The sequence below is a fragment of the Gymnogyps californianus genome, chromosome 13 (assembly GCF_018139145.2).
Source record: "Gymnogyps californianus isolate 813 chromosome 13, ASM1813914v2, whole genome shotgun sequence".
Classification (NCBI taxonomy): Eukaryota; Metazoa; Chordata; class Aves; order Accipitriformes; family Cathartidae; genus Gymnogyps; species Gymnogyps californianus.
In genome coordinates this window covers 7,297,607-7,318,477 of record NC_059483.1, presented here as the reverse complement: position 1 = coordinate 7,318,477, position 20,871 = coordinate 7,297,607, and the positions used below count along the sequence as shown (strand labels likewise).

General features: G+C 41.2%; 1 protein-coding gene across 1 annotated transcript; it reads left to right on the top strand.

The window, feature by feature from the left end:
• Positions 1 to 1,531: 1,531 nt before the first annotated feature.
• On the top strand, positions 1,532 to 12,172 carry KBTBD8 (kelch repeat and BTB domain containing 8). The gene is made up of 4 exons (XM_050904681.1): positions 1,532 to 1,561; positions 3,981 to 4,191; positions 4,853 to 5,967; positions 8,551 to 12,172. Exons 1-4 carry the CDS (start codon positions 1,546 to 1,548, stop codon positions 9,012 to 9,014), a joined length of 1,806 nt encoding a protein of 601 aa, XP_050760638.1. The 5' UTR covers positions 1,532 to 1,545; the 3' UTR covers positions 9,015 to 12,172.
• The last annotated feature ends 8,699 nt before the right edge of the window (positions 12,173 to 20,871 follow it).

The following is a 20,871-nucleotide window of genomic DNA, read 5'->3' as shown; positions in this document are numbered from 1 at the left end:
ACTGCAGAATCGATTTGCAGACGTGAAGTTCTATTTTCTTTTACACCTCCTTCATCAGAGTCTCTATCATTCCTGTGTTGTGTAGCATTATTATCGACAGCAGCCTGGACACCACTGATAATTGCTAAACTAGGGAAAAGCTACGCCTTGCAAGTGAAAGCAAAACCACCTAAGCAGCAGTCAGATGACACTGAGCGGTACTATTCTTGCCTTTAAATTAATCTGCTTTAGAGCGTTGGTAATGTACCCATGCTATGCTATTTCTGAGAGTTAAAGGAAAATGTATTTTAAAAATATTATTTAAATTGGTTTTGTTTGCATTTTTTTCTTAACAAAACTTCCCACCTAAAAGCTGCAAAGTTGTATTAAATTTGCTTTGATTAAAACCAGAAAAATCTACTGGACTTCAGAATGCTTCCGTTATTTGTTAATTCTTCTTTCATTAATTGCGTTTCACAAAGAAGAAAAAAAAGCCCAACTCTTTCACAGCAAACGTCTGATAATGACTCAGTTACCAAGAATGAAACCAGTGGCTCGTTGCTGCAGAAAACTGGAAAAGCGGTGACTATCAGCCACTTCATCTCTGGGGTGGAGAGAGAAACGTGCTTTGTGATATTAAAGGTCATTGGCAACAAAATGGTTGCTTGTCTGCCGGAGTCATTCAGCCACTCTCTACGTAGGATTGGCACAGCTGATCTGGCTGGCCAGTGTGCTGGGGGGTACAAACACAGGAAAAATAAAAAAGACTCCCAGTGTGATGAGCTTTCAGACTAAGTAGCCGATTATATGTTTTTCATTAAAGGTCAATTCAGCCTTGCACAGCTCTGGGTCTTGCACCCAGACACTGCCTTGTCCCTGACCACGTCCTTGCAGCATTAGGATAGCAGCAGGCATTTTCTTTTCCTCTCTTCTGCTGGTTTTCCAGCAGCAGCCATGTTGTCTTCTCTCCCTCACCTGTTGAGCAGACAGCTTCGGGGTGACACCTCCTCTCCCCTTCGGGAGGGTTTGCCCCAGGAGGTGCAGGTCAGCATGGACGGGAGAGAGGCAGCGCAAGGCCTGATAAAGCAGGAATTGGGGAGGATTTATTTATGTGGAGAGGCCATTTCTGCTGGGTGCCCCTGGAGAGCAGAGCACCCTGGGGCAAAGTCCTGACGGCTGCCCCCACGCCTCTGCCTGAGGGCCCCAAAATGGCCGCTCCGCCCTGAGGCGCCCGCCTCCTCGTTGCTGCGCGACGGGCAGGGCCCGCCCCCCCAGCTGCCTCCTGAAAACTACAACTCCCAGGCAGCCCGCCCGGGAGGAACTACAGCTCCCAGCATGCCCCGCGCGCCAGGGGCGGTGCGCCTCCAGGGGCCAGCACTACATTTCCCGGCAGGCGGCGGGGGCGGCGGCCAATCCGCGCGCTCCAGGTTGGTCGGTGCGAGGAGCGGGGTTGGCTTCCGCGGGAGTAAGCGGGACGCGGAGAGGAAGCGGCGCAGGGGAAGCAGCGCCGGTGACATTTCCTTTCGGGCCGCCCCCTTCTCCCGCTGCCGGAGCGGGGCCCCGAGAATGGCAGCGTTAGGAGGTCGGTGCGGCTGGGCCACCGGGGCGGGGGAACGGGCTGAAGGGGGAGAGCGGCCTGTGGGGTGGGGCGCTCAGGGAGAGGTCGCTGCTGAGGGGTGTTGGGGCCTGTGTGTTGAGGGGTGTCTCGGGGGGGGGGGGGAGCACATAGAGGAGGGGTGTTGGGGCCTCTCTGCTGAGGGGTGTCTAGGAGGGTGCTCCATGGGAGGTGTCCGTGGGGAGCACCGTCTGAGGGAGGGGTGCTTGGGGTCCCTGGGCCGAGGGGTGACTCGGAGGGGTGACTCCGAGGGGTGGGTGGGCCCGAGGAGGCCCGGTGGGGCAGGCGTGCTTGGATGAGGGGCCTGCAGTGTGGGGTGTCGCTTCCGGGTGGGGAAGGTGAGAGCAGACGAGGGTGCCTGGGAGGTGTCTGTGGGGGATGGGGTCGGGGTGTGAGGTAAGAGGACGCTTGAGTGAGGGCCTGTATATAGGGAGAGGGCAGTACCGCGTGAGGGGAGGTGTGCAGTAGTACTGTGCTTTGTTAGGATGGAAAGAGGGTTTCCTGTGAGGGACGTCCCCACACTGTGGTCTGTGTGAGGGGAGCTGAGATGAGAGGGAGGAGTGGGGTTGTCCGTGATGAAAGGCTTCTATGAAGGTGGATATGTGGGGAGTGGAGAAGGGAGGGGTGTCTGAGAAATTAATGCGGAGAGAATTTTGGGGTCGTGTCTGAGAGGAACAGAGTTAAAATTTTGAGGTGCAAGTGACAGGAATATTAATAGAGGAAACAGTTGGGGCGGGAGGGAGAAAATGAACATGATGAAAGTGACTGGGAAGGTTTTTATGGGGTGAAAGCTGTAAGGTTGATAGTGTCAAGTATTAAATAGAAAAACTGGAATACAGGAATGAGTATCTATTCCAGCACTGGAAGCTGCCTTGATCACATGTGCTCATTGCCTGCGTGACTGGCAGGGTCAGAGAAGAACTATTTTGCATCTTTTTCACTGTTAGAAAGTAAATGAAACTCTTCTGCAATAGTAGCTACATGAAAGTTTTCTTGCACGTCAAAGCTTTGCTAGGTAGGAAGCCTTGGAACTGATCTAGCGAAGTATTATTTACTTGGAATTTGCTCACTAGTGATTAACATTGTTTCTAAACAAGTAAAAGTACAAATTCTCCCCTTCCCTAATGATTGGTTAGTTTTCAATGTTGGAGCTCAGTTACTGTGATAAAGTAAACTTCCCTGTTGTAGATCTTACCTTTAAGTATTTACTATTGTATTTGGGGGGGGGGGGGGGGGGGGGGGAGACTTTTTGAAGACTTTTTCTAACAGTACTTTGAAGAGATACTGACAATATTTGGCCCCAAGCCTGCCATGGGAAATGTGTGCCCAGCAGCAGATTCCTACTGATTTAATTGTGACTGTGCTCAAAGCTGTGTCTGAATTCTGAGTAAGAGAAATTGTAACTGCTGTATATCACCACGAGTTAGAATTTAAATCTCCTATTCATCATGAACATTGTTGTTCTCTATCCTCTTTGCCCCTTTGTGTTGCCCAAAATTTATTGGAAGCATTCTCTGTTGCAGTCAGCAGCTCTACCTGATTTGCAGCTCTTGCCACCTAATGTTTTTCTTTTGAGCTCTCCTTTGTTGTTATTGTGTAAAATTTTTGTTGCTATTACGAAACAGATTTTTGTGCTTGAGATATTGCTCAATTTTCACTTTGGGACTTACTTCATTAGGCATATCACTTGTTACTTAGAAGCATATGCTCCACTTCATATGTTTCAACAATGATATGCGAGCTCCTTTATACCTGAGTAATTTTAAATGGTAACTGTATTTTATTTGTAAAGAAAAACATGTAACCGTATATACAAATTTATGTGAATTTAAATTTATTGCCCAACATACTTACTGTAGGGCTGTTTCTTCATGAGTCTATGCTATTAACCATCGCTTGTGTAAGTTAGTAGCCAGTTCCTGTTTCAGTGTAAAGTTAAGTACGTACATATAGAGTTGCGTAATGGTGATGTAGGTTGTGGGCTTATTTTATTCTTCCGTATTCTTTGTTTTTCCCATTTTATAAGTCAGTAAGCATTGTGATTCTTGACTTAATTTCCTCCCTCCCCAGTGATATGTAATAAATGTGAACTATTTATATGATTTTTTTTTCTTAATATTAATGGATATAATTTTATAGGTTAACGTTTACCTACATGTACGTTGGGAAAAGGAAAAAAAAATAATTGAGGTATCTTTATATCTTTGCTCACCCTTGAAAATGTTAGAGTTGCTATTGATGGACGGTGACAGTGAGGAAGTATGGAATATTAATTTGTGCTAATTCTTGTTCATGCATGGGTTTTTTTGGCGTGTGTGGGTTTTTTGGGGGTGGGGGTTTTTTGTTTGTTTGTTTTTTGTTAAACAGTTTCAATTTTGCTTTGTAGAACCAAGTAAGTTTTCACAAACACTGAACGGAATTCCTTCTTCAAACACAGTCAGCAGTGGAATGGACCCCTTCCATGCTTGTAGTATTCTTCAACAGCTTAAAACCATGTATGATGAAGGACAACTGACAGATATTGTAGTGGAAGTGGATCATGGGAAAACATTCTCCTGTCATAGGAATGTTCTTGCTGCAATCAGTCCTTATTTCAGGTACAATAGTCCATTGTTCTAGTGGTGATCAAAAGCAGAATTATAACTTATTTTCATTAAATGAAAATTAAAAAAAAATCACACTTATGCTAATATTCCATGTAGCTATTGATAATGTAGTACACCTAGTAAGTAAAGATCATTGTTCTCTTAACATCAATGAATTATTAGTGTCTGTTTATCAAAGGAGAATTTCATTGGAGAAAATGTCTCATTATATTAAAAAACCAAACAAAACAAACAAAAATGTCTCCAGTATCGAGGGTATCTTGGATACAGTAATAGCATAGTTAAACTACTTGTTTCCTTTTAAAGTTATATATTCTAGCATGCTAGAATATGCAAATGAAATAACATGTTGAAAGTTGAGTGCAAAGACTTGGATATGCCAAGAGCTTTGCTTGTAAACTGAGTGAATTTTAATGTGGGGTTAGTGAGATAATTAAGCAAGAAATTCCAGCTTGCCACTTTTGTTTCAGTAAGTCTAGAACTGATCTTAAATTTAGGTACCCAAACAGGACAGTGTAACATCAGTGATAAATGTATTTGTGCAGATATAAGGGCAAACGCATTGGGATTAGCTATACAATATAATTTAATTTCTTATACCTGTAGTTAGAAGGTAATTACAAATAAACTGCTAAATATTTTTCTTTTGTAGATCTATGTTCACTAGCGGCCTTACAGAGAGTACCCAGAAAGAAGTTCGTATAGTTGGTGTTGAAGCAGAGTCAATGCATTTAGTATTGAACTATGCATATACCTCCAGAGTAATGCTGACAGAGGCCAACGTTCAAGCTTTGTTCACTGCAGCTAGTATCTTCCAGATCCCTTCCATACAAGACCAGTGTGCTAAATATATGATCAGTCATTTGGACCCACAGAACTCCATTGGGGTGTTTATCTTTGCTGATCACTATGGTCATCAGGAACTCAAAGACAGATCACAAGACTACATTCGTAAAAAGTTCCTGAGTGTCACCAAAGAGCAAGAATTTCTTCAGTTGAGAAAAGACCAACTGATAAGTATACTCGACAGTGATGACTTAAATGTAGACAAAGAAGAACATGTTTATGACAGCATTATAAGGTGGTTTGAGCATGAACAAAATAAGAGAGAAGTGCACCTTCCAGAAATATTTGCCAAATGCATCCGTATGCCTCTGTTGGAAGAGACATTTTTAGAGAAAATCCCTCCCATGTTTGCACAGGCTATGGCCAAAAGCTGTGTACAAAAGGGACAACATAGTGCCAATGGCTATACACAACGGCTTGGAATGACCGCTTCTGAAATGATCATATGCTTTGATGCTGCCCACAAACACTCAGGAAAGAAGCAAACAGTGCCTTGTTTAGATTCGGTCACAGGGAGAGTGTTTAAACTATGCAAGCCACCAAATGACTTGAGGGAGGTTGGAATTCTTGTATCTCCTGATAATGATATTTATATTGCGGGTGGTTACAGACCAAGCAGCAGCGAGGTCTCCATTGACCACAGAGCAGAGAGTGATTTTTGGATGTATGATCACTCTGGCAATAGGTGGATTCCGAAAGCTCCTTTGTTGCGAGCCAGAATAGGCTGCAAATTGGTTCATTGCTGTGGTAAACTGTATGCAATAGGTGGTCGCGTTTATGAAGGAGATGGGCGAAACTCACTCAAGTCTGTGGAGTGTTATGACAGCCGAGAGAACTGTTGGACAGCTGTCTGTCCAATGCCGGTAGCAATGGAGTTTCATAGTGCTGTGGAATATAAGGATAACATCTATGTTTTACAGGGTAAGGTGGTTTGACTGACTATATGGTGTTTTATTGGAAGTGGGGATTGTTCAATCTGACTGTCTGCGCTCTCTTAAGCATCTTAGCAAACCCAAGTTTCCTGAACGTTTAAAGAATGCCCTGGGACAATGGGGTGGGAGGAAAGCTAGGGAGAGCAGTAGGCTCTAGTAGGAAGAGTGAGGTTGCTGCTTGAGTTCTCGTGCCCTGGGAATGTGTCACTAAGTTGTAGTATTGAGTTATTACAGAAATGGCAGTTTTGGTGGTGGTCTAAGTCAACAGTATAGTATTAAATTTTACTGTGAAATCTTTATCTGGGTGAAATGCACTGATGTTGAAGAAAAGATATTGTCCTATGAAAAAGCACTTTGCATTTTTTTTTTTTTAGCTAAGCCTGTGGGAATTCGTGGTGTCTGTATTCTTGGTGACTTGTAGAAGTCAATTAACCACTGTATGCCTTCGTTTCCTGCCATACCCTGCTTTTTGAAGTAGTCCTGGTAACTAAGAAAGATGATTTATCTCTCTCTAGTTAGCTCTGTTTCTTTGGTCAGTAATTATAGTACTGCCTTTACATCATTTCTTCTGGTAAATGGTCAGACTTATTGGTGTATTAGATATTGATTCTTAAATGAATAAAAAGGATCATTATGCGAATGGATCAAATAATTTATTCTTCCCTTTATTTTATTTACGGAGATCTTATATAAAATATGTATTTGTATGTATGCATGAGCCATATAGCAGTCTACACTTAGAAGTGCTGAGACTGGTCTATGAGGCTGTAGTAAGGGTCCCAAGAAGTGGAAAGAAAGGAGGAGGGGGTGTCTTGGTTATGTTTTGCTAAGGGCCACCTCTGTAAACACCTGCAGAAGTTGGGGTCTTAGATCCATACCAGCTCCCTCTTTGGGTCACTCTCCATACAAAGCTGGACCACGGGAAAGAAACAGGACAGAGAATACCATAAGGTCATTGTTATTTACCAGAAGAAGTCAACCTGATTTCTTGATTTTTGCATTCCTGCCACTCGGTAAGGTTGGTGGGTTTCCACATGATTTGCAGAGAGTTTTCTTCTTCTTTCGTTGTTTCTGTATTGGGTTTGACTCTTGTTGGTTGTGGCTTTAAATAATTCTGTTACACTAGCAAGTTCTCTCAATCTGTCTCTTCTGTTGGGTCAGACATCTGCTTTAGATGGTTAAAAAGGAATGCTGAAGAATGTTTAACTTGGTAGAGTATTTGTTCATTCTTTAAATGTTTCTTAGAACCGCTAAAAAGTGGATATTATTATAACCTATAGAATAAGAGTGCATCTTGTTTACAAACTTTAGCTGCACTTATTCTGTGCTTCAGTGGTTTAAACAACAACTCCATGTTCGCATAAATAAGCAAGCTACTTCACTGTGCTAACCAGCAAATTATAAAGAGTCGTGTTATGGGAAATAGGCAACTTTTCTATTTGAGTATGGTAGATAAAACCTTGATTGAGTTGCACTGAAGTAGTATAAAAAAGTTTAACTTTCAATAATTTTTCTAGAGAAAGCTCATAAGTTTGAAATGGTCAATAAGGATTGATGAGAGTGTTAAAATGCCAACGGAACGCAAGTGTCAGTCATAGGAGATTACACTGTGGAACAAAAATGAATAACCAAAAAAAAAAATCTATTATCTGTAAGACTTAATCTCTTAAGCTATGTTCCACCCATTTCGCTGTATTATTTCTGTATTCTTTGTTATACTTGAGGTGCTCGGTTACACAGCAGCTTGGTTAAAATTCTTAAAATAGCCATGTGAAATTATATATCATTTGAATTATGCTAATATTTGGCAAATGTTAGGCCTTTCTTCCCCCAGGCTTTACAAAAGACAAGGTGGTCTTTATCCATGTTTGTTTCATCAAGTTTGCAGAGCATGAGCTTTCAGTCATCTGAACTTCCATTGTCTACAGTCTGTAGATGCTACTCTGTGCAGTCAACAAAAGAGGTGTTTTATAATCTAATTGTAACTAACGATGAATCAGTAGCTTCATGCAAGTATTCACCTGGCATCCTTTTAAGCAAATCAACCTAAATGTGTAACCCAGCCACCTGATAAAGTAGCTTCAAAATCTGTGTGTAGTACAAGACACAATTATGTGCTCAGATCTGACAACTTTCAAGCACTGAATTCTGTGACTCCACAGTCTGTAGATGACACGTTGTGAAGATGTTAAAGAACGAAACAAATACTTCAGACACTTCAAGACTGCAATCTTGAAAGGTTTTGTCCCAAATTACTAAGCATGGTTTAAAAGTAGTAAAGGATAGCTAGGAAATATGTAAAACATTGTATTTCTGATACGCTTCAAATTCCCTCTTTTTCAGCTGGAATAGAAACTCAAAGTAGTTTTTACTCATGCTAATAATATTTTTGTAATGCACTTGGAAGAAAACAGACGATGGTGCTAGGTTTTTTGTTATGGGATCCAGGCTTTTAAAAATTGGTAGACCGTTTCTGTCTGTGGAAGAGCATACCTGAAAGCTTAGTAGCTGCAGAATTGCTGTTCTAGAAATGAAGCATAAGTTATGTTTTATTTTTCCTCTCTCTTTTCAGGGGAATTTTTTCTCTGCTATGATCCTCAGAAGGATTACTGGGGATTTTTGACCCCAATGACTGTGCCTAGAATCCAAGGCTTGGCAACTGTATACAATGACTCCATCTACTACATAGCTGGAACCTGTGGAAACCATCAACGTATGTTTACCGTAGAGGCCTATGACATTGAACAAAATAAGTGGACTCGAAAAAAAGACTTTCCATGTGATCAGTCCATTAATCCATACATAAAACTCGTACTCCTCAAAAATAAACTCCATCTGTTTGTCAGAGCTACTCAAGTCACTGTTGAAGAACATGTTTTCAGAACCAGCAGGAAGAATTCACTCTACCAGTACGATGAGGTTACTGACCAATGGCAAAAAGTATACGAGACTCCAGATAGGCTCTGGGATTTAGGCCGGCATTTTGAATGTGTTGTTGCTAAATTGTATCCGCAGTGTCTTCAGAAAGTTATTTAAATTTTTTTTTTCAGTAACAGGCCTTAGTGATTTCAGTGGTAATCTGATGCTAGAGAAAACATGTCTTAAAAGAAAACAAAGAAATTCTGTCAGTATTTATTGTAAGCTGAAGCAGACAGTTTTTTGTATATGGGGATGGGTGCTCTTTAAAGGTTGCAGTCTGGGGAGGGAATTACTGGTTCAGTTTCATATTTACTGATATTTTCCTGGGAAATGAGAAAGAGGTTACAAAGTGCAATTATCAGCATTTTTTTTCTGGTAAACACTTAATCATGTCATACTAGAGGGGTGTTTTTGTGGTAAGAGCAAATTAAGTGGAAGAGCCAGGATAACTATGCACTACAGTGAAAGAAAATCTAGCATTAATAGCTAAGGATGTCCAAGATGTTTTGAAGTGACTTTTCTTTTTTTCTCTTTTTTTTTTTTTAAATACGGGTAAAATTTGAGGCAATATCACTAGGTTTTGGGGTTTTTTTAATTTTAGATTGAAAGTACATAGAGGAATGGTAGATCCTGATTCGTAATGATCTTTTTTTTTTTTTGTACTGTTTTTGAAGTCTGTTAAGATGTTTGTGATGATGTTTGTGCACTACAATTTGGGAGAAGAACTCAAGTCAGAATTGGAACGTGGGGTACCTTTGCCCTGGACAGAGGCCTGTTCAGATTACTGTACCACTTACCGTCTGTGGATTTTTGTTAAAATTGAGCTTAGTGATGGGGGGGGGGAAATCCCAACACCCATTTTCTGCCACATAGATGTAGTGCTGTAAAAAACATTTTTTTAAACACTGCTTAAAACCTTTTTTTCATCCCATAAAGGGCTTTAACCCAAAAGTTGATGGTGCTAGTACGTTTTTAATACTTGTTTGCCTGAAATGGGCTGGCCTTATGCTACTGTTTAAGACAGCCTGTTATTTTTCATGGAGTGTGTGTCTGTCTTCAGGCCCTGTCCTGTCATCATGTTGTCTTTTTTAACATAACATTTTTACTGCAGTGGTATTCTTGCACAGAATGGTGACAGGATATGGCCTTAATAATATTGATTTTTTTTTTTTGTGTGGAGTGTTCATTCTGTTTCCACTGAAGTACAGTACTATGTGCAGAGTTGGCATGTGCTCCCATAATTTGGAAAAGTGTGGCTTAACTTTACAAGTTGTTTTTCTTTTCGCCCAGCAATCAAGCCCTCAAATACCTTCTATTTCACTCTGATCTATAATGTGAAAATTTGCACTACTGAGCTGTCTTCATTATCCGGTGTATTAAAGCAAAATTGACAATAAGTGTCTGTGGCTTAAAGAATCTTAGATGCAAATATAGAATAGGGATCCGATATATTGCAACACTTTTCTCTATGTATTTAACATTTAGCTTATTTTTAAGAAGTAAGTAAGTTCAAAGTTCAGCCTCTACTTCAGTAGTGAAAACTGGATTTAAAAGGGAAAAGATGAATCCTAAAACTCATATCAGCTGTAACTTGCCAGGTTTAACTTGTTACAGCTCTAATTTTTGCAGAGCTGTGAGTATGTTATCTTACTCTTCCCTATTTTCTCTAATTGACCTAAGTAAACCAGTTAACTTGAAATGGCAGTGGCCATCACTGGCTGTAAGTGCTTACCATTATCTGGCTTAACAGCTGATATTTCAGTAAGCCAAATATTTAGCTCATTGTTTATCCCCCTGGCATGGCTGAGGATTTGGATAATGTTTGTTTACTATGTGGTCTTACTGTTCCCAAATGGAATCTAACACACGAAAATATTCGCCTGGTTCTATTTCTTAATTCTTGCACAAAATGTTTAAAAGGCAAAAACAAAAAACTGTGAAATGAAAAGGAAAAAAAAAAAAAGCCTCTTTGCATTACATACCTCATCTTCCAGAGATTCACCAAACCGCTTCTTTCAAATGCGAGCGCCTGAATTTTTTTTTTGAAGTTGACAATTTTTGCTAAGACTGCGTTTTCCAACAGTGTTGAGGTGTGTTGTTTGTTTAATTTTCTTCTGGATACTGTTTTATATATATCCATAGCCAAGAATAAGAGTTGTTTTTTTTTAAAGTACAACTAATTTCATTTTTCAAATTATCCTTAGTCCTTGGCTAGCTCTCTTTGCGCTGTTGTAGGCCTCTAGCTGCAAGCTTTCTGAAGCACCCTCCCTAACAGTGTTGCATTTGTGTGTAAAACCATTTTTTTTTGCAAAGTGTTATGTAACTTTTTTCTTGTTTTTTGGTTTTTTTTAAGCTTGGTTGAATATTTACAAGACTTCTTGCTGCTTTTTGACAATCTTCTATATTTATTTAGTAGAACAAATTTCAATATATTACTTGAAACTATGAAATAGAATTGAGTTAGCAATTGACTGGTCATGTGATGTATAGAAGTACAATATGCTGTGGTTAATTCTGCAGTAGGTTTGTTAATTTTGTTTATCTGCACTAAAGTACGAAGATCTCCATTCTGTTTAACCATTCAAACTGAGGGTGTGATCCAAGTCTGTAATGTGTTTAAAAGCTAAATCCTGGAACTTGCCGTGGGAGTAGAATATACTAAATCTTATGCATGAGGAGTTTGTTGAGACAGTAACGTAGCTGTGACATTTTGCCAATTCTTAAATGCTTCTACATTTTGCTGAAAGTCAGATTCCCGGTAAAGTTTTGCTTTAGAGTCAGGCTTAAATAAACTTGCACAGCACAAAAGAAAAATAATGCACCAAAGGTACTGATAATATTTAAACAGTAATCTGTATGTTTTCCCCACTTTGCATTTTTTTCTGCATTCATTTGTTTCCTTTTATTAAATGAATTTCTAGCATTGTAAGGACTTACGTGAGTATAAATCTCTTTTCCAAAATTATTAATTACTTTAGAAGGAAACGTTTTATAATTTCCACTTGATACCATCACTAAAATTTAGAATAACTAAAAGCAGTTTTGGTGCACCAAACATGCAGTGTGTGTATGTTCTACGACAAGTCGAAGAGCTCCCTGTTCGTAAGGCTGTTTAGAAATGGCATCCAACATTCAGTGCTCAGGTATGTTAGTAAGAAGTACTGTAGTCCTATGAGGGCAAATGTGTGGATTTTTAAACATTTTGCCATAATTGCACAATTTTGCATTTTTACTTAATGTCATGTTATGTTTCTTAAAATAAACCTATTGTTGAAATACAATGGAGTTCAACTGGTTTTGTGATAAATCTCTTGCATGCATTTTAGTAAGTTACTGAAAATTAACCCAATGAGATATCTCTTTGATGCTTGTTCTCCTACTTCTGCACTTGTGTGTCTCAGCTGTATGTAATGTCACTTTTTTAAGGCAGCACTATGCTGTTGCTTGAGGTGGAAGGTGCTTTATGCTGCTTTTTTTGTCTCGTTCCTTGTGGCTATTCAGGTCTAACTTCTCATTTGCTTACAGGTGACATCGTCTTTCCCCTTCCCTTCTTCCCCGCCTTTGGCTGGAGCTGACATCCCAGCAGGAATGTCAAGTAGGGCTTTCCAGTCCCATAATACTGTATATTGGAAAACCCTGAAACACTTTGTATTGAATTTCCTAGCATCCTTACTCTTAGTGGTGAAGTTACTTCCCAGGTGGTAAAAGGGACGGAGAGAGCACAGTGATGTTGGTTGCAAAGGAGTCTGCTGCAGAGCTGAGAACGAGAGGCCGCCCCTCCCCTAGCTGTTCAAGCGAAACCCCAGCATTATATGTGGCTTCTGATGTAGTGATAGCGCTTAGCACATCTGCTTGTAAATCATACTTTTTTTTATTCAAGAACCTTTGTTCCCTTTCAGAGACTGTCTAATGACTTTTGCGGTGATGCTAAGTCATTGCAGCCTAGGAAAACAACATGAAGCTTGCATGTTTGGGAAGGCGCTCGCAGGCATTGTTTCTACCCTCCCAGCCCCTCAGCCCCTCACCCCCAGCCTGTAAACTTGTCTGGGTGTGATTTGAAGACTGTTCACCTGGCAATTTGGTCGCAGCAGAAGCAATTCGGGAGTCCGGGCTAGTGGTGGTTGTGTATCCTCAGATGAACTCTGCCATGTGTGATCAGTAAGGCAGACTGGGTTGGCTGCCTAGGCCGTCTGTGCAGCAGGCTGACGTGGCAGACGGCTCGTGAGCTGTGCAGTGCGGTACCCACCTTTCTGGAGACTGCTGCGTGACGATCCTAACCTTGGGTGAGTTTGTGCTAACAGATCCCCGCTCCTGGTCACCGGTTCAGAATGGTACACTCCCTCCAGTCAGACTGAACGGCAGCCTGCAGCTCTCCGTTTACAGTGCCCAAGGGTCCCAGCCTCTTTGTATAATCACTGATTTATTTTGTGTGATCACAGCATTGTTCCTCATATAGTTGAGCTCCTTTCTTCCAACCTACAACAACATGTACTGGACAATCTTGATATCTTTTCTGTTTGCAGCCTTCCATTGCTGGGAAGACTTCTCCAGAGAAATTAGCCAGCAGAGCAAAGGCACCGCTTGCCTTCCTGCGTTCCTGTCCAGAGCTGCAACTGCCCTGTTAAAAACCAGGGACGTGTTCTTTTGAAGACCTAGCAGAAAAAGTGATGAAGCCAGCACAGAGGAGGTAGGCTTGCTGTTTAACTTATTTTAGTGGGCTGAATAAATCAACAACACACGCTAAACTATACGCGTTCTCTACTTGCTTCCACATCCGAGGACTCAGCTGGAGCTACGAAATACTAATGGCTGCTGTTAGGCAGACAGGTCTAACCAGATTTGGCTGTACTTTCATGCTGTCTCTGGAGTTTGCTAATAAAACAGTGACTGAGAGTCCAAATTGTCCATCCCCAGTATGCAGTTTGCAGTTGTAGTTACCAAATACTTGAATGGTAAAAGCATCCTAACCTGAGTCTCCCTGTCTGCTGTCTCCTTTGTTTGCAGCACTTTTTGCTCTGTCCAAAACTCTAAGAACTTATAAGGGAAGATCCTCTAGTGCCATGTGGTGGTTTTGCAACATGCTAGTAGGTAATGAACTTTTGGGCCTTAAATCAAGAAAGAGCTGAAGCTGACAAGGACAAAAAAAGAGAGACCTCCCTCTGTGATCCCTAAGGGAAAAAGTTATATCAAAGCAAAATAACAGGAGACTGCAAGAAAAAGATAACCAAATTGCATCAGCTTCCTGAGGACAAATCAAATTAACTCAGGGTCCACAGTTTGGACAAAGGTAAAGCCTCAGAAGCTAACTGGAATTATCTCATAATGATTTTTTTTTTTTTTAACCAGAGAGGAAAAGAAACTGAACTGAGCACTTGTAGTAGAAGGCTCAGTGAGTACCTCACTCTTCAGATACATCCGAATGGTTCTTGTGCTTCGCTGCAGTGCTCATGGCTCCTTCAAAAAGATGTCAGTGTATCTATGAGTTAAGCGGTAGCTGTTATCTGGTTTATAAAAGACGTCTATGGAGATGCCTGCAAACTTTCAGCTAAGTCGTCAAAGTCGTATCTGGAAGGCACTCTGGGTTTATAATGGCCAGGGAGAGGGACCAGAGCCAAAACTGGGACAGGAGTAGTTTGACCGTGTTCTTTGATTCTCTAATTTCTCTTTTGCTCTCATGGCAAAAAATAGACAAATGAATTGGCCCCCAGTGCCCCAAATTTCGTAGTAGCTCTTGTGAAATCCTCTTCACGCTTGGCATGCATTGTAATGTGAAATCATGCACAGTAACGGATGAGATTACTTTGCATGGTCAAGTTAACCTATTCAGGTATGAGGAGGGCTAACAGCTAACTGAGGGAGCGGTTTTGCAAATGATTATACCCTCTAAGCATCAAAAAGGATTTTCCTTCTTTGGACACTAAAGTAAATTCTGATGTATTTTTTGAAGAGAGAAATAGATGGGCACTTGAGAGACTGTTTCTGTCCTGGGCGGGGATGGAATTCTTTTCTGGCCACGTTGTTTTTCCTTTCAGACATCATTTGGGAAGCAAGGCATGTTATTTTGGAAGCATTTGCTGGAGGAATGGAACACACACACATCCCCCCCAAAACAAAGTAGCATTACCTAAATAAAATAATCCACCGGGTTTGTTCCATGGCAGTCCAGTTTCATGAATCCATGCTCTGGTTCTTCATAGCTATGAAGAAGTACACTCGCGTATGCTGCGTGCAGGGGAATATCTCGCAGCTGGGCACTCACGTGCTATCAATAGGTGGAGAAATAACCACCCAGCAGTTGCTTTCTCCTTATCTCTTTGCAACATGTGCTGCCCTCTCTGCCTCTCGAAGGGGGAAGAGTTAGACCAACAAAGCTTGAACCTCTCCCCTTTCTTAACATCTAGTTAAGGTCCCACGTGCCTCACTGCTGATTTACGTGTTTCTGTACTTTACACAAATAATAATGCAAATATCTACTGTAAGAGGCAGCTATTTATTAACTTTAGCTAAGTTTACGTGATCAAGCTATGGTTTAACAAGTTATTTCAGGAGCAGCAAACCTAACTGATTTCTAAGGTATCTCTCCATAGTGGATTTTCTGAAACATAACAAAGGTTGTGTTTGTCAGCTTTCCCTTACGGGAGGTGGCAGTGGGATCTCCTTCCTTTTTAGCCAACTAATTGCACACAAAACCTATACAGAGTCTACATGTTTGAAAGCTTTGGCTCTCCACAAAATGTAGTTTAAACCAGACACTATCTCAGAAGTTGAGGTGTGTGTGGTAGCAGATAGTGAGAGTGATCGAGCACATGTACAAAACCCTAAATACTGCATTTCCTTATGGAAAAAATGCTACAAATCTCCACTTGGAGAACATTTGGCTGGGTTTGACTGTTTTTTGAAGGGCTAGGCAGCTTCCTGCAGTCATAAGCTTTGAGTAAAGAAGGCATAGATCTGCCTGAAGAGGAACAAAAGGGAAATAGATAAAGCATGATGTCCTACTCTTTATAGTACCTGAGTGATGGTGAGGCCTTCCCAGCGTGGAAGGACCATTGCTACATGCAATTCTATAAAAGTGGGTCACAGGTTTCTCCTACATCCTACCGCTTTCTGCGGCTGTGGACCGGGACATAGCCTGGCACCACAGCCACAACCGGTTAACGGGGCAGGAGGCTGCGTGCCCCGACAGCCTCAGTTACCGTCTTTAAAGTGTGGAGTCTGACCTGTTAAAAGACAGTATGTGCTTATTTAGATCTTTAAGTGTCACTGAGTACTAGCAATGATAACATACCTGTAAAACATCAACCAAAATAGTACCAAATAAACCCATTTAAAGGAATGCTCTCTGTGTTCCCATGTCTTCTTAGACCTGCACGTGACCTCTGTTCTGCAGCTCTTACAGTCACAGAAAGCTGGCAACGTCCAGTCCAAATGTAAGAAGTATGAACTCTATGCTTGGTTTGTGCCAACTTTTGATTATTTTTTTTAATGATACATATATAGTTTTTGATTATCTGTAAACTCAATCCTAAATTTCATTAATTAATTTGAAGTCAAGATGGTATGTGATACCTCAGCTGCAGAAAAATATTTGCAGATAAATTTTGAATTACTTTATGCTCTTCCAGTTTGATTCTGTTCGTATTCCTTCAGTAACAGATTTCTTTAAACATTCTGAAAAATTCAGGGGCAGGAATATTTGGTGAACATCAAATTAACCTTCTCCCGCAGTCAATAAATGAAGTGCTTAAATTGTATTTACTCTGCAAATTTGCATTTTGTTTTTCTTAAACAAAAGAAATAAAATGTACCACATTTTACATCAAAACTAGTATATGGAGAGCAAGTGTGAAGAAGAAAGAGCCATCTGATTAGTCATTCAAATTTCAGTTTTTCGTAGGCCAGTGAAATAGTAAAGGAGAGTTTCTGCTGCTTTTGTCCATCTCAACCACCGATGGAGGTGACCAAGGTTTTCCAAAGTGATTTTGAAAAGCAGGCTCAGTAGTTTGAATTGCTGTTGCGTCTGAAGCACATACAAGTGGTCACAACCCAATAACTATCAGCAGAAAACCTGTATAATTTAGGCAACTGCTATTAACACAGAGGTGGAAGGAGGAACAATATAATTTAACAAAGGCAAATTCATGTTTTGCTGTGGTAAAGCACCAGCCTAAAAGGCTCAGAGCTAAGGGAACTATCAAGTGTCTGCAAGCAAAGGAGAAAGCACATTTTTGGAAGAAAAAGACTGGCAGTGTAGAAGCTACTTCATTCTAAAAGTCTAAAGAAATTTCACCTTTTGCAATGCCATTAAGTTTTTACAATAACATTATTCCTAAAGGTGTAGTGTTGAAAGAAATTAATCCCGTGAACTCTAGGTCTGGTGTGGTTGCAGCCTCTTCACTAGGCAGCTTCTGATGACCTCCTGCGGGACAGAGCACAGAGCACCACACGCATCTTGAACAATCTGTAATGAATTCTCATAGCACCTATAACTGCATTTAAGGATTTATTCCTTTTAGAAGACAGAAAAACACCAGATATGCTTGTTATATTTCTGGTTGTAAAACATTTTTAGAAAGAATAACTGGTAGAAGCCATGACCAGTGAGGTAGAAAGAGCTGGACCATAAGATCGATCAGACCAAGGTATGTCCAATTGTTATTCTCTCCCTGACAATGAATTAATGGTGGATACCTGGGGAGACAAGAACGGAGCTAGCTGTCAATACTCCTCAGGCTCCAGCAATTTGCAATCTGCAGTGCCAGAGGTGGCATCTTTGTATTTAATAGCCCTCCATGGATTTCTCCCAAGAATTTATCTTGCTGTCTTGTGACCCTTGGAGACTTTTTGAGCATGCTGTTACTATTGGCTGGTAGAAAATCCTTTTAAATGGGAAGTGTGCGTTGGGTGTCCTGTATTTGTGAGAAGAACATCTAAGCTGGCTGCGATAGCACTGGTAGCAGCCTTTCTTATTAATGTAAACTGGGAGCTAGTCCATGGTTTTAAGCATTCGTTGTGTCCTTGCAAGGAAGGTATTTTTGCTGGGGCAATATGAAATAGCATGGATGACTGCATGTGGCTACAAGGCAGGAAATATGGGCTACAGTAGATGCTGACTTGCAAAGTTAGCTTGGATGAATCATTTTTCTCTTTGTCTCTGTTTACCTTCCGGCTGAGTTTTCTACTCAGATTGGATGAGAACATTACCCTGGCCCGCCTACAGTCAGCTTTTTTTCCTGTTTTTTCTTGTGCTTAAGTAGTGCGTTGCAGCGTCTGGATTATAAACACAGCAGGGGAATGTTTTAAATCCCCCAAATGGGGATTTGCAACGTAAGTCTTGTGGAAACATTCCTACTGAAATTGGGTTATATAAACCTCCGCAAAGCACAGACTCATGTTGTGGACATTGCTCGCTCACTAGTCCAAGGCAACTACTCGGCTACTGGCAAGAAATTCAGGAAGTTTCTGTACCCCCTCCCTTCACTCCAGGGTGAAATTTACCCCTTGACAAGTGTTGCCGTGGCCTGTGAATCCCTTCATTTGTTCTTGAGTGACCAAAATAAGTCTGATGCAGGATTTTAGGTGACCCAGAGGTCATGCAAGAGAATTTCAGCCATAAGGTTAAAATTGTTATAGCACGATGGGCTAAGATAGGGGCTCTCCGTATGCACATTCCCCCGGAGGAGAGTGGGAGCAGAGTCTGCAGAAATGTGTCGTGAAGAAAGAATAAGTTAATATGTACAAGGAAGAGAGGGAGGAAGGAAAAGGGATATCTGACAAATAATTTATTAACATCCACAGAGATCTGACAGAGGCCAGCACTCCGAGCACTGCAAATGGGGAGTTTGTCCTGAATTTGTCCCTGATGGGCGAAGGGCCATCCCTGTTCATGAAAGGTTAGTTAATGTGGGATGCTGTTGCCTTCGGATGTAATGTGAGGGGTCGGGTGGCAGAGGGTGTTGCAAGTTACGGAAAGGTCTCGCATCTGAGGATACAGCCTCTGATCTCAACCTTTGATCTCAGCTGCATCTGGGATGGGGGAAGAGTTCAGCAGATGGCTTTAAAAGCTGAGCAGGTCGCTGCCAGGGGAGCCAGCAACCGGAGTGCCACAGGGAGGGGAGTCCGAGTGGTATCCACCTCTGCTGAAGAGAGAGCAGTCCCGCTGGATGGAGGTTAGTGAGTTCGTATGTCTGGTGCATGATGGCTTGCTTGGGTTGAGGGAAACTTGGCACCAGGGAGTGCCTGGATCAACAGGTGAAGCTGCATGAGACTTGGGTTTGATTTGTCATGGTGCTCTCATTTAACAACAAAAAAAACCCCCAATCGAATAAAACAAATGTTGTAGAAAATAATTGTAATGCAAGAATAGTCCCCAGTTGATTTGGCTTACAGAATGGAGGACTGTGATTGTATATGCTGGTTCCAAAAGACAGAGGTTCAATAAATTAAGGAAGAAAGATGGTAATATCAAGTGGATTGAGACGTAAGGGCCTTGATTGTGCAAGAGACCTGGAATTTCTTTATTTTGAAGTTGCTGATAGTAGCCTCAGCCAGTTTCCTAAAGAGGAGGGAAGAATAGTGGATAAAGAAGATCCAGATGTGACCAATGAATAACTCTAAAAAAGTAACAGGAATAAAGCAGGAAGCCTATACGGAATGGTGCATGGAGAAATGGGAAGTCCAGACATGTATAACTTCACAAAAAGGGAATCAGGGTAAAATGAGAGAGCGTACAAGTGAATTTGAGTCAGACCATGGCTATACAAAGGCAACTCTCAGGATTTTCCTCTGCTACAATAAAAGGGGAATACAGAGGTGGGGGTTTCAACGCTCTCTGAGTAAAGCAAAGATAAAACCTGTCAAGGATGGTGTGAGATGGGATGATCTCAAAGAGCTGACAAACGAAATTTCATGCACAATGCGACTGGAGAACAACAAGTGAAACGTAATGTCTCCATTCACTTAAATGTGACCTGCACAACTGCAGGTCTGTAGGTCTACTTCACTGGTGTGGCGGGGCCTGAACAATATTGAGGGGAACAACTAAGCATAGTCCTGGAGGTAAATGGGCATTGACATAAGAAAACAAGGGCTTCCCAGAAGACATCAAACAGTTTAGAGAACAGTTATTAAAAAGGAAAATCAAAATGTAAAAGATTTCCTTGAAGTGGATATTGGAGAAGGAGCTGCTGTGGTGCCACATGGAAATTAAGAGCAAACCAGCAGAAGATGGGGTCTGGTGCAGAGAAACTTCAAGGTGACAAAGACATGGCTAAGAAGGTGGTAATGGAAGGGGTAATGCCCCATGAGAGAACGGTCCTGGGCCCTTCTTTGTGCTGATGTCCCCACAAACCATGGGGGTGCCACAGGAGAAATGAGGGGAGAATGTGAATGTATCGCATCACTGTCTGTTCATTGCTCAGGCTATTAAACTCTGTTAAAATAATCCCTGAAGTTCGGTTCCTCCAAGTCAGCCTCTGGAAGCCTTGTTTTACAGTCAGGGAAGTAAGAGTCAACTGATGTGACTTTTATTTTTTAGTGTATGCTACATTTTCATTTAACTTTAGTTCCTCTCTTTGATTTTCTGTGTTATGTAAGAATTAGCCTTGATATAGAAAAGCTGGACAACGAAGCTGATACCATAATCTGATTTTATGCTAATGTCTTCTCAATAAATCTCCCATTAAACAGAAAATGAAATTAAATGAACAAATATATTCATAATGTGAGACTTTTAAAAGTGGTGTACAATTAGTCACAGTTTTACAAGCAGAATAAATTGGTGGTAATAAAAAATATCCTTTCTTGTTAATCCCTGAAAATATATTTGAAGTTCAGGCTCAACCTTTTTAAAGGACTGCCAAAAAAGATTTTAATTTGAGGGGCCTGAGAATTTTTGCGTATCCTAAACTCTGGTAGATTATGAATACCAAATATAATGTGAAATAAGGGCATGTGTCCTCACTATGCTCACCCC

What these genes read in the sequence shown, in the direction of transcription:
- KBTBD8 (XM_050904681.1), top strand. An exon ending in GCAATCAGTCCTTATTTCAG is followed by an intron (nt 4,192 to 4,852) that starts GTACAATAGTCC and finishes TTTCTTTTGTAG; the next exon opens with ATCTATGTTCACTAGCGGCC. An exon ending in TAACATCTATGTTTTACAGG is followed by an intron (nt 5,968 to 8,550) that starts GTAAGGTGGTTT and finishes CTCTCTTTTCAG; the next exon opens with GGGAATTTTTTCTCTGCTAT.